Source organism: Hyla sarda, unplaced genomic scaffold (genome assembly GCF_029499605.1).
Source record: "Hyla sarda isolate aHylSar1 unplaced genomic scaffold, aHylSar1.hap1 scaffold_1046, whole genome shotgun sequence".
Taxonomy (NCBI): domain Eukaryota; kingdom Metazoa; phylum Chordata; class Amphibia; order Anura; family Hylidae; genus Hyla; species Hyla sarda.
In genome coordinates, this window is record NW_026607665.1 from 20,998 (window position 1) to 34,844 (window position 13,847).

Sequence of the window (13,847 nt, forward strand, 5' to 3'; positions counted from 1 at the left end):
CTTTCTCACCGCTAAGCAGCCCGGACACGATCCTCCGACCCGACCACTTCTACTTCCAGAGCTTCAGTCGGGGACCGGGTTATATCTTTTAACTGCGGCATCTCCTTCCTCAGTTCCCGGCCCGAACACTCCCCGACGCCGGATCAGCTGTGACAGCTCCTGCCCGGTGGCTTCAAAACACGTTGGAGATTACAAAGAATAACAACAGGGAGATCACATAATTCCCCATCATGGAGAATCTGTATCCCCTTCCCCCTGACCTCCGGCACAGCCGGGATGTGAGAGAATATCCCCAGGGGGTAGGAGCCCCAGCTCTATGTCCAAATCCTCCTCCTCCCCCCCGCACCCGGGCCAAGTGCTCTCTGCAGACATGAGGAGACATCTGCGGGTGTTATGGGTCGGGCAGCTGTAAGGAAGATGAAGGAGAGAACAGTCATCACATCTACTTGTAGACAACTCCCCCCATCATCTCCGGGTCAGTAAATGGACACGTTGTCCGTATTATATCTATATATCCGGACAGGGAGCTGGCAGTGAGCGGAGGCGCCGCCTGTGTTACCCTCCGGGGCTCTCAGCAGCTCCAGGCCGTCTCCGCATCGTGCAATCAGCTTCCTGGACGGTAGATGTTGTAGTAAAGATCCGTGTGATGGTGACCGGTGCCGGGAATAGAAGGAACGATCCCCAGCAGCAGATTTATATTCCCGGATACACAGTGATGTGCAGATCGGGAAGACTGTGGCGGAGATCCCGGGGCCTCCTCCCGGCTCCTCCCCGGCACCTCCGATAATGACGGGTATAAACCGTTAGGGGGGATGTTAGGGAGGAGGAAGACACGGAGAAGGGGAGCTCTCCTGTCCGGTTCTAGCCGGTAAAGATATTTTATCCCGGGCAGGGAAGCACAAGGTTGTAGCGGAACTTCGGCCGGGTCCAGACGGGTTGGGGCGGGGCCTGTTCTCTGTGTCAGCCAATAGCAGCTCCGGACGGTGACATCTCAGCAGCCAATCATTGCGCAGCCGCTGTACATATAAGAGGCGCCAGCAGCTCCGGTCTCAGCATTTATCCTTCACGATATTTCTGTAGTTGTGATTTATAAGATGGCAGAAACCGCACCAGCCGCTGCTCCTCCCGCCGAACCGGCCGCAAAATCCAAGAAGCAGCCGAAGAAATCAGCCGCCAAGAAAAGCCACAAACCCTCCGGTCCCAGCGTGTCCGAGCTGCTCGTTAAAGCCGTGTCCGCCTCTAAGGAGCGCAGTGGGGTGTCTCTGGCCGCCCTGAAGAAGGCTCTGGCTGCCGGAGGATACGATGTAGACAAGAACAACAGCCGCCTGAAGCTGGCCATCAAGGGGCTGGTGACCAAGGGAACCCTGCTCCAGGTGAAAGGCAGCGGCGCCTCCGGATCCTTCAAGATCAACAAGAACCAGCTGGAGACTAAGGACAAGGCGGCCAAGAAGAAGCCGGCGGCTGCGGCCAAGAAGCCTGCAGCAGCTAAGAAAGCGACCAAATCCCCTAAGAAGCCAAAGAAGGCTCCGAGCGCGGCCAAGAGCCCGAAGAAAGCCAAGAAGCCTGCAGCGGCCAAGAGTCCGAAGAAAGCCAAGAAGCCTGCAGCGGCCAAGAGCCCCAAGAAGCCGAAGGCTGCTCCCAAGAAGGTGACCAAGAGCCCGGCTAAGAAGGCGGCCAAACCCAAAGCTGCCAAGAGCCCGGCTAAGAAGGTGACTAAAGCCAAGAAGAGCGCGGCTAAGAAATAATCGGGAGACTCGTCCTGTACTTATCCCACAAAGGCTCTTTTCAGAGCCACCACCTCCTCCAGACAGAGCTGTACGATCAATGCCCGCCCGTGTAACCCCCGGGATACATAAAGGATATAATACAGTGATATAAATCCCTTCTATATTATCATCACTTTATTATATTTTATCAATCCCAATACATCTGCCTTTACTAGTTCTAGATCCCCTTATGAACACTCAGCTGAGTCTGTTCTGTAACCAACCATTGTATCTTTCTGCCGCTGTAACACTTGTAGGGTCAGCGCTTGGGGGAAATATAATTATTGTTACAAATCGGCAACAAAAAGATTATAAATCTCTCCACCAGGTGTCACTATTGTAACACATTGTAGATCCTATGTATAAACTATAAGGATTTACACTGCTGTGATAGACGCCCTAAGGATAAACGGGATTATGGAAATTATTGATTTACCAGATATTTGGGGATAAATGTAACCCTTTGGGTAATAGGTTGTGCACATATTATTTCCCCCATCCCGAGGGTTAGTTTGCTGCTTAGTTTTATTACTATTTAAAGTCATGCAGTCCCGAATAGTGTCTGAATATAGGGGAGCGGCAGGCAATCAGTGTGAACACCCGAAATGCGGTACCGCGTCATGTCTGAGGGGACACGGGGGAGGGCGCTATTATCGGGAGTTACGTCCATCCGCAGGGAAGGCTCGAATAGGGCGAGGATGGGTCCTGCCTCTTTCTAACAAAGAACAATTGCTGACGTCACACGTATTTTGGCGGGCTCATTGGTTGTAAGAATCAGCCAATGGGATGCAGGGGTGGGGTTTACATGAACCAATGGGGACAAGACGAGGAGAATAAATGTTCTGCTCCGCGCTCGTTCTCCATCACTTCTCCGCTGTGTACGTATACAGAGGATCATGGCCAGGACCAAGCAGACCGCTCGTAAATCCACCGGAGGGAAAGCTCCCCGCAAGCAGCTGGCTACTAAGGCCGCCAGGAAGAGCGCTCCCGCCACTGGTGGGGTGAAGAAGCCTCACCGCTACCGTCCAGGTACAGTGGCTCTCCGTGAGATCCGCCGCTACCAGAAGTCCACCGAGCTGCTGATCCGGAAGCTCCCCTTCCAGCGCCTGGTAAGAGAGATCGCCCAGGACTTCAAGACTGATCTTCGCTTCCAAAGCTCGGCGGTCATGGCCCTGCAGGAGGCCAGCGAGGCTTACCTGGTGGGACTCTTTGAGGACACCAATCTGTGCGCCATCCACGCCAAGAGGGTCACCATCATGCCCAAAGACATCCAGCTGGCCCGCAGGATCCGTGGGGAGAGAGCTTAGATCTAATCGGGACCCGCATACAACACAAAGGCTCTTATCAGAGCCACCAAATTATCTATAGAACGAGCTGATTCCTTATCCTCTCCATTGTTCTGCTCCTATACTCCGCCTGTTCTCATAAGCAGGATCCCGGGATTGTTCTCTGCAGTGAACCCCCTCAGTACTGAATTATATTCAGTTACTATAGTGATGTAAATCGTGACCTCCGCAGTGTAATGTCCCTGTGTGATCGGTGCTGCTGGCTTCAGTCTCCCGACACTTGTGACTAATTGATGCATAGAGGACACTAAAGGGTTAACTCTAGGCGGAGTTATAGACCCGAATGTTCGCTCATTGGTTGATCACTGCAGTTGACCATTTTGAAATTCCCGCTCTTCTTCTGATCGTTTCTCCCTTTGTCTCGTCCTCTTCCCTGTACACGTGACTACATTCCTCTTGTTTCTGTAAATAGGAAGAAAAAGGCGGCGGAGGGGAAACTGCTGGGGCCGATCAGGGGGATTCTAGTGAGGCGGAGAGGAGAGAGGACACTATGTCCGGGGCTGACATCACAATGGTGGGTGTATACGGGGTCTTCCCTGCAGAGTATATAGAGGAGCCGCGTCCCTGTCCTATTCCAGACCTGATACCGATCACATCCTGCAGCCCGACACTGCTGAGAATGCGGCGGGGAAAGCTATCCTGTATTTTATACATTGTCATTTTGTTGTTATTTAATGTACTAAATTCCGATATTATGTCACTCAGCTGCAAGAGATCGCCCAGTGTGAACCCTGATCGTGCGGTTGTTTTACAATCCATTTTATTCCGCTGCACATCCAATCAGACAAGGGCATCTAGAGGTCAGCAGCTTTCCTTCCTACACACAGTCAGGAAAGGGACTAGAGAGGCCGCCAAATCCCTTCTTCTATACAGAATTGTTCTGACATTTGTAAGTCGGCTAGATCTTTACATATATTCCACATTGAACGGGGATTGGCCGATTAAGTCACATGCTCTGTTCTACCAAATCCTGTCAGCGATCACCGTGTATTTAGACCTGATGAAGTCTTAGTGGGGGGGAGAGATTCCCGGGCCCGTCATTGATAAAAATCCTCCCCGATGTGAATATAACGCGTGTCCGTGTGAATATAGCGCTAATAGAAAAAAGCTCAGGACTAATCTATTAATAGTAAATCATCTCCTAGACCTCCGGTGTTCTCTATCCGAATAAGTGTCCGAGAATCTCAGCCTCCTGGGAGGGAAGGGATAGAGAATGGGATACTAATAATGGAAGGGAAAAGAATGGAGCAAAAGGAACAATTAAATTCGAATAAAAAGAGGAAAGTTACAGGGAATAAAATATATATATATATATATATATATATATATATATATATATATATACCATTTATTATGAAGCATAAAAGTAATCTCAGGACCCTGTGGTTATTAATGTTATTGGTTAAAATAGACCCCACCGATCTCTCCCCTTCAGGCTTCCATGCACGGCCGATTTATTCACAAGCTGAGCCGAGACAGCAGGAGGGTGAGCGTACACCGGCCTTTTACTATTAATTCAGGACTATAATTTACGAATATTGCGCATAGGACTCACAATTTCATTGGTAGCATACACACAGTGCGATATCATACATTGTGTCCAACCAAAACTATTCAAATGGTGTTTTATGTTTCTTTATTGGAATTAATATTGAGACATTTTCTTAGTAACAAAGTGTTTCTAGTGTCTCATTCGTTACATCTAACGGGATTGTTACTTTTTATAACAGCTCAGCCTTTCCTTCACTTCACCGATCTGTCTGTTTTACTAGTGCAATAATGGGTTAACTATTTTATGTGATTACTATCTATTTTAACAATAATACTAGTATCTAAAGGGCTCTGAGATGACTATTATGTTTCATGATCAATGTTATTGTTCTCCGAGAGACCCAGCTGAGACTATCTAGTTTACTACAACTTTCCTCGTTTTATTCTTAATTATATTTGTGTCATTTATATTTGTATTTATTCATTATTCTCATTCTACAGCGATAACTGTAGAATGAGCGGGAAAATAACAGTTCTATAGCCGGATACCGAGCACTTATTGGCTGATCTCCGGCCGGCTCTGGGGCGATTATTCCCGGTCACTGTATACAGCGAGTGCCGGGATCTTTATGTAACCAACGATGGAGAAGCGCTGACCCCTGATCGGCTGGATGGAGGCCGCGCTGTGTAATGCGGCTGGAGATCCGATGTGTTCAGGAGCTTCCATTACACAGGAGGCTACAGTATAGGGGGCGCCATCTCTACACTGCGGTCCCGTCTATTGTGGAGGATCCGTAAACTACATCGTGAGAAAACGTATTCATTTCGAGACTTAACCCTTCCAATACAAACTACATTCTGCACAACCCACACGGTGTCCTATACTAGATAAAATGTGCCGGATGTTGTTTAATCCCTATAACAGCCCAGATCCCTATCACACCCGAGATCAGCGGCGCCAGCTCTGTAGGAGACAATGTGGTGGCTCTTAGAAGAGCCTTTGGTGTTCGGGATGATCTGGGATAAGCGGTGATCACTTGCTCTTGGCCGCTTTGCTGCTCTCGGTCTTCTTGGGCAGCAGCACGGCCTGGATGTTGGGCAGGACGCCTCCCTGGGCGATGGTCACCCCACCCAGCAGCTTGTTCAGCTCCTCGTCATTGCGCACGGCCAGCTGCAGGTGACGGGGGATGATGCGGGTCTTCTTGTTGTCCCGGGCGGCATTACCGGCCAATTCCAGGATCTCAGCTGTTAAATACTCCAGCACAGCGGCCAGGTAGACCGGAGCACCGGCGCCCACCCTCTCGGCATAGTTCCCTTTGCGGAGAAGCCTGTGAACACGACCGACGGGGAACTGGAGTCCTGCCCGGGATGAGCGGGTCTTGGCCTTAGCCCGAACCTTCCCTCCTTGTTTGCCGCGTCCAGACATAAATATTGCTGAAACAAACATAAAAACTCAAGAGAAGTCTCTCTGTGATGTAACTGAGATATTCTTTCTGCTGCCTTTTATATGTTTCTGCTCCGCCCTTCGGCTCCCGTGATTGGGTAGATTTGAATCCTGCCAATGGTGACGAGACTTGAAGAAACACCAATGAACTGCCCTGGGCGGGGCTTAAGACGCTCCCACAGGTCACATGACTTGCTCCTCCAGTAGAACAGTGAGCAGACAGCATTTCTTATTTGCATGGGCTGCATATAAATACGGCTGCGGTGGGAGGAGGAAGCATCATTATTCTCTCTGTTCTAGTGAAGAAGGATTGTGAGTGATCATCATGCCTGATCCCGCCAAGTCTGCACCAGCCCCCAAGAAGGGCTCCAAGAAAGCCGTGACCAAGACTCAGAAGAAGGACGGCAAGAAGCGGAGGAAGACCAGGAAGGAAAGCTATGCCATCTACGTGTACAAGGTGCTCAAGCAGGTCCATCCTGACACCGGCATCTCCTCCAAGGCCATGGGCATCATGAACTCCTTTGTCAACGATATCTTCGAGCGCATCGCAGGGGAAGCCTCCCGCCTGGCTCACTACAACAAGCGCTCCACCATCACCTCCCGGGAGATCCAGACCGCCGTGCGCCTGCTGCTGCCTGGAGAGCTGGCCAAGCACGCCGTGTCCGAGGGCACCAAGGCCGTCACCAAGTACACCAGCGCCAAGTAACCTGCTCCGCCTCCTGCTGTCACCCCAAAGGCTCTTCTAAGAGCCGCCACATTGTCTATAATAGAGCTGGGGCTTCTCCTGTCTGTATTCCCCGTATTCTCTTCTGTATATGTGGCCGCTATTCTGTCAGTACAGTCTATTGATACTATATATATTCTGCTCCGGGATCGGGTGAGATCAGAGCGACTGCTGCGGTTCTCACTGACTGCAGGATGTATATTCTCCTGTGGTGGAGCGGGGGGCGCTGTAGAGTTCTCCGAAGTTAACCCATTGCCTGATCTGTCTTGTGATCAGTATCTCCTCCACCAGATTCCCCGATTATTTCTTCTATAATCTCCGCGGTCCTGATCGATCACACAGCCTTACTGGAGTGAATTGTTGCGGTAACGCTATAATATGTAGTCTGCACAATCTATAAATCCTAATTTACTGACCGGGGAATCTATTGATCGGTATCGCCGGGGATCGGTAGAGCCCGACTCTACACAGCAGGAAGGACACCACAGTATCAGAGTATTTCTCCGCTCATAGGCAGCATTAATTCTATATAAATCCCGATGGGCCAATGTTCATTTATTAATGCCCCTTTCCACACTCACACATTGGCTGATCACAGGATGTTCAGGGTTTGAATTTCCCGCTTCCTCCAGACCCGATAACAATGGAGAGATCCCCCTCATTCTCGTGTATGTCACCAATAAAGATCCTAATCCTATGCGCAATGCTCGCACAGCTGCCGTTGGTTATAATCTTTGGAAATTATTTATAGTCATGAATTATAAGAAAGTCTGGTGTAGAGAACCGCACACCGCTCCCACTCATACACCGATCACCCTCCCGCTGTCTCGGTCTCAGCTTGTGAATAAACCGGCCGTGCATGGAAGCCTGAAGGGGAGAGATCAGTGGTGTCCAGGTGCGGTCTGGATGTTCCCAGTGATAATACTGGAGTAGAGTCCTCGCTAAAGAGTTAATGATGATTGAAAGTTGTCACAATCTAGCGCTTGTTTTTTGCGCAAATAAAAATGATTTTCCAGTTGTCTGGTCACATAGATGGGGGTAACCAGACGCATTTCAGTGGTTTAGATTATCTATTGTAACCAATAATACTAGTAGCCCTGTGATAACTTTTATGCTTCATGATAAATGTTTTATTTTTTGCCTCTTTCCTCGTTTTATTGGTATTAGTTTTAATGTTCCATCTTGATTTTTTTTAAATCATATTTTAATTTTACTTTCAGAAGATTCATCCAAAGCTTTTCTATAGTTAACGCTATATTCACACGGACACGCGTTATAGCCAGATCGGGAAGGGTTTTATCAATGACGGGCCCGGGAATCTCTCCCCCACTAAGACTTTATCAGGTCTAAATACACGGTGATCGCTGACAGGTAAAATAGATTGTAAAACAACCGCACGGTCAGTGTTCACACTGGGCGATCTTTTCCAGTAATTTAATACATAGAACAATAAAATAATGTATAAAAAATAATTTCCCTGCCGCCTCCTTTTCAGGTGAAGGGAGTCAGGCTGCTGGGGGAGGGTGCAGGATGTGATCGGTATCAGGTCTGGAATAGGACAGGGACGCGGCTCCTCTATATACTCTGCAGGGAAGACCCCGTATACACCCACCATTGTGATGTCAGCCCCGGACATAGTGTCCTCTCTCCTCTCCGCCTCACTAGAATCCCCCTGATCGGCCCCAACAGTTTCCCCTCCGCCGCCTTTTTCATCCTATTTACAGAAACCAGAGGAATGTAGTCACGTGTACAGGGAAGAGGACGAGACAAAGGGAGAAACGATCAGAAGAAGAGCGGGAATTTCAAAATAGTCAACTACGGTGATCAACCAATGAGCGAACATTCGGGTCTATAACTCCGCCTAGATTTAACCCTTTAGCGTCCTCTATGCACCACTTACGGTCACAGGTGTCGGGAGACTGAAGCCAGCAGCACCGATCACACAGGGGCAATGCAGAGGACACGATCTACATCACTATAGTAACTGAACTCAGCACCGAGAGGGTTAACTGCAAAGAACAATCCCGGGATCCTGCTTATGAGAACAGGCGGAATATATATATATATATATATATATATGCGCAATTTGCTTGGGTGTGAACAGCGCCATTAACATACAGGTGTTATATAGAGTGAAGGCTCATTTGTCCGGATAGCGGGATATAGAAGGGTCTTACCGGGATATTATCAGGAGATTTGCATGTTCTATAACACGGACTCTTTAGGGAGGTAATGAGTGATATGGTGGGGAGGGAAGTAATGTAATCTGGAGAAGATGAATGTAGATTGTAACAGTAACTATAATCACGGAGGAAGATGAGGGCAGTAGTCAGAACATTCAGAGGAGATCCCCCGGAGCAGATAGGAGGGAAATACCGATAGACTGATCAGGTGCAGCGATTATGGCAGGACAGGGAAAAACAAACACCGCAACCACAAGAGCAAAACACCGATCACACAACCTCTCAGTAGAGAAGACACAAGGAATTGTAGCCTTTCCATAGAACATGTGGGCGGCTCTGAGAAGAGCCTTTGGGTTGATGTGATGGAGCCGAGTAGAAGCAGAATTAACCTCCGAAGCCGTAGAGAGTGCGGCCCTGTCGCTTGAGGGCGTACACCACGTCCATAGCGGTGACGGTCTTCCTCTTGGCGTGCTCGGTGTAGGTGACGGCGTCACGGATGACGTTTTCCAGGAAGACTTTCAGGACACCGCGAGTCTCTTCATAGATGAGGCCGGAGATGCGCTTCACACCTCCCCTGCGAGCTAGACGGCGGATGGCAGGCTTGGTGATGCCCTGGATGTTATCCCGGAGCACCTTCCTGTGCCGCTTGGCTCCGCCCTTACCGAGACCTTTCCCTCCTTTACCGCGTCCAGACATCTTCTCTATGTAGCGAGTAGACTGCAAGATACTGAGTGCGGCCGAGTCCGGCTTATATGGCACATGGGTGGACCTGAAAGAAAACTGGAACAAAGATGACATCATCCGGGGGGCGTTTCTTTTAACCACATTTACATTCCTGACCCTCCCCCCTTTCCGTTGATTGGCTGAACACGAGACAAGAAGGTTTTGAATTTCCCGCCCATTCCAAAACGTTTGCTGCATTTTTCCGATTCTAAATAATCAGTTTTTTTTTCTTACCGCGATTCTCCCCAACATTCTAGAGAAGAGCAGTCGTCATTGTACCGAGCGGGAATGGTGATCGGGCAGGTGTGTGAGCTGTATGTTACACACATGGGAGAGGATCAATAGCAGCACAATAATCTGTCAGGTGTATAATGTGTGTGCGGGGAGCAGCAGATGGCAGAACAAATCTTGTGAATGGATCGATCACTCGGGCAGCATTACCAGGTCTACAGGACTGCTCACCCCCGGGCACCAAGACTCTGCACACATTGTACGACATTATATGGAGCCCCGATATGTGCAATGAGAGTGACCGAGAATAATCGTCCGAGAGCCTGATCCCACGTGTTAATACCATAAAAACAAATAAACCCATCAATTCTCAGGATGGATAACACCATGTGTACAACCAGTTAACGAAAGAGTTAAATGTACCTCCAAATTTGGGTAAATCAATAACTTCCTTAAATCACATCTATCCATAGAGATCGTCTATTTATCACAGCAGTATAAATCCTTACAGTTACAGTTTATACAGATCAGATACATTGTGTTACAATAGCGACACCTGGTGGTGAGAGCTTTGTATTATACTCTTTACATGTTACCAAATTGTAACAAGTAATATTTCCCAGGTGCTGACACAAGTTACAGAGATACAAATAGATACAACTATGGATGTTGACTAAGACTTACACCCCCTGCTTATTCTATACCAGATATAAGAGCAGCTGAAATTGTTGTGCTGTTATTGTAAGAGTCTGTAAGATGATCAGGAACAAATAAATACATCTGCATTGTGCTTGATATAACAAAACATAATAATAAAGTGATGTAATATAGAAGAGTTTGTATATTAGGATGTGGAGTTACAGATTTTCCATCTCCCAGATCCTGAATTATGTGATCTCCTTGTTGGAGTTGTGGGGCAGGAGCTGTGGATTTATAGTGTTTTGTTTAGTTTTTTAATTTAATCCATAATTACATTAATACCCATAAAATCTAATTATGAATTAAATTATTTAATTGTTCACTATTGATGCATCCACTAGTTATTGATCATTAATACATTGATTAATTATTATGGTTGTAAATATTTATAAATTGTATGATCCATGTAAAAGGTGGATATCATGGGGGATAGAGATGAGCGAACTTACAGTAAATTTGATTTGTCACAAACTTCTCAGCTCGGCGGTTGCTGACTTTTCCTGCATAAATTAGTTCAGCTTTCCAGTGCTCCGGTGGGCTGGAAAAGGTGGATACAGTCCTAGGAAAGAGTCTCCTAGGACTGTATCCACCTTTTCCAGCCCACGGGAGCACCTGAATGCTGAACTAATTTATGCAGGAAAAGACATCAACTGCCGAGCCGAGAAGTTTGTGACAAATCGAATTTACTGTAAGTTCGCTCATCTCTAATGTGGGATATTAATGAATTCGTGTTGTGGAAAGTTATTTGTGTAGACTGATTTTTCAGCAGTGTTTTTTGGCGCAAGGTGTTAAAAAAAAGGAGTTACTGGAAGATATTTCATTTGCGCAATAGTTACCAAAGTGTGGTCCAGGTTTACTTAGGTTTTTGACTTTTCAAAGAACTTTGCCCTCAAAATTTGTGACTTTTAGAAAAGACTCTGGTTTCTGAGCTATTCGGTTTGTCACACAATAAAAGCACAAAAAGTGACTGCGCCTGGCAACTTGCTACAAAAGGAAACAAAAAGAAAATCCAAATAACTTGATAAATCCCCCCACCCCATGTTCCTTATAATATGATATAATGGCATAATATGATATGTATCATGTTAATCCAGGGATCCCTCTAGTGGTGTAGAGTAATAGTGCAGCAAGTTTTTCTTAGATATCAAGAACATGGAGGCCGTGATTGTGACATAATGACCACGCCCCCTTGTGACATCACATCACACCCACTCTATTCATGTCTATGGGAGGGGACGTGTTAGCAGACACGCCCCCTCCCATAGATATGAATGGAAGGGGTGCGGCATGACCATGACATAACCACAACTGCCCCAGGAACCCTGCATTTGTTTAGAAAGTCGGGTGTTGCGGGAGATCACGGAGGTCCTGCTACTGGGATAGGGGATAAGATGTCTAGCAGTGGAATACTTCTTCAGGGCAGGCAGTTGCACCCACCCCACTTCTTGACAAAGATTCAAAACACGTATTGAGGTGGTGGTGGGGTGTACTCTCTGAGTCCTCAGCATGTCAATAACCGGTAACTAATACTGTTTGTAAATCATATGGCATAATAGCGTGCACTATGAGGGAGATGTGACACTGTTGGTTGATAGTTGTCTCTGGGAATATTCCAATATGTGCACCCTATCTTGTGTTTTTGGGGTTGGTGTTTTTTAGGGGTGGGCCATTTTAAAATGGGAGGGCTCTCTGTTGCTGTATGTAATCCTTTTTGTAAATAATAAAGCATTTTGTGGACACTTTCTTGTGTCAGTCTATTATAGGTTATTTAATTTTTGGAAACACTTGGAAAAAGCCATTGTGTGTTCCGATACCTTAGTGTGCATTTTAACACTGGAAGAAACCTGACAACAACCAGGGATATTTTATCCACCCTCAAGGGTAGAATCAGAGAGAGTATTCAGTGCAGTAGGATCCGTCATCACCCCTAAGACAACAAGTCTGCCAGCAGCATGGAACATGTAACCTCCTGTGCCAGATGCCACTGAGAAGACAGTACAACCGCCACCCCTGCATCATATAGATCACATACCAAATAGATCATATTCATCACATAGGTCAGTGATGGCAAACCGTTTTGAGCCCGAGTGCCCAAACCGTAATAAACACCAACTTTTTTTTTTCCCCTCAAAGTGCCAGCACAGCAATTAAATCAGAATACTGAGGTTTAGGTTTAGAAAAAACAACTTAGGTAGGCAGTATGTTCCCCCACAATAGGTAGGCAGTATGTTCCCCCACAATAGGTAGGCAGTATGCTCCCTCACATTAGGTTGTAGTTCCCCCACATTAGGTAGGCAGTATAGTTCCCCCACATTAGGTTGTTGTAGTTCTCCCACATTAGGTTGTAGTTCCCCCATATTAGGTTGCAGTCCTCCCACATTAGGTGCAGTATAGTTCCCCCACAGACATACAACCTTCAGCCATATATAGTGTATGGCTGGAGGCTGTATGTCTGTGTACGGCCTCACAGTGCTCCATCCATCGCTCCTCTGGTCAGGGGTCATGACCTAATCTTAATAGACCATAGCAGTAGGTCCCGGGACCGGAGGAGTGGTGGTCGGAGCGCCGAAGCTGAAGTGTAGCTGGTAAATTACCATGTTGGCCAGCGCGCGTCATCCTCCTAGATGCTTCGCTCCTTCGTTCCTATGGGCGCACGCATGCACTACCTCCCTGCGGCCCCTGCATTTTTAAAGTTAACGCGGGGCCGGAGAAAGGTAATCAGGGACATCTTTGTGTCCGAAAAGATCTTTCGGGACACAGGGATTTCCCGGTTTACCCTGCCTGGCAAACTATGGCTGCGTGCCCACAGAGGGGGCTTGGCGTGCCACCTATGGCACGCGTCCCATAGGTTCGCCATCACTGACATAGGTCATATAGAGGTGTAAATAATAGATATTATATACAATCCTGTATTCAGGATATGGATCCTTCTTCATGGCATAGTCAAGTACATCATATTGATCATATAGACCATATTAGTCAATAAATAATTTCCTCCATTATGTGAAGTACCCATCTACTATAAAGCAGATCACATTGATCAGTATCCCATACATTGATAACCACTGTGGTCATATAAGGTAATGTAATGAAGAAAATTGTGTGTCTGTAGTGGAATATTACCCTCTGCACAGGGACACACTTTTCTGCTGTACAGCCGTCTCACTCCATAACCTCTAATCCTAATCCTATCCTTAATCCTTATTCTGACCCCTAATCCTAATCCTATCCCTAATCCTA

General features: G+C 47.3%; 4 protein-coding genes across 4 annotated transcripts; 2 read left to right on the forward strand and 2 right to left on the reverse strand.

Annotated features, from left to right (window-relative positions):
* The first annotated feature begins 1,072 nt into the window (after window positions 1-1,072).
* Window positions 1,073-1,745, forward strand: LOC130299324 (histone H1B-like). Its single transcript, XM_056551419.1, has one exon. It carries the CDS (start codon window positions 1,095-1,097, stop codon window positions 1,743-1,745), a length of 651 nt encoding a protein of 216 aa, XP_056407394.1. The 5' UTR covers window positions 1,073-1,094.
* A 3,778-nt stretch (window positions 1,746-5,523) lies between these two features.
* LOC130299329 (histone H2A type 1) lies at window positions 5,524-6,029 on the reverse strand. Its single transcript, XM_056551424.1, has one exon. The coding sequence runs from the start codon at window positions 6,027-6,029 to the stop codon at window positions 5,637-5,639; it is 393 nt and encodes a 130-aa protein (XP_056407399.1). The 3' UTR covers window positions 5,524-5,636.
* Window positions 6,030-6,372: 343 nt separating this feature from the next.
* On the forward strand, window positions 6,373-6,873 carry LOC130299335 (histone H2B 1.1). The gene has a single exon (XM_056551431.1). The coding sequence runs from the start codon at window positions 6,373-6,375 to the stop codon at window positions 6,751-6,753; it is 381 nt and encodes a 126-aa protein (XP_056407406.1). The 3' UTR covers window positions 6,754-6,873.
* A 2,465-nt stretch (window positions 6,874-9,338) lies between these two features.
* Window positions 9,339-11,034, reverse strand: LOC130299326 (histone H4-like). Its single transcript, XM_056551421.1, has one exon. It carries the CDS (start codon window positions 9,873-9,875, stop codon window positions 9,339-9,341), a length of 537 nt encoding a protein of 178 aa, XP_056407396.1. The 5' UTR covers window positions 9,876-11,034.
* Between the last annotated feature and the right edge of the window lie 2,813 nt (window positions 11,035-13,847).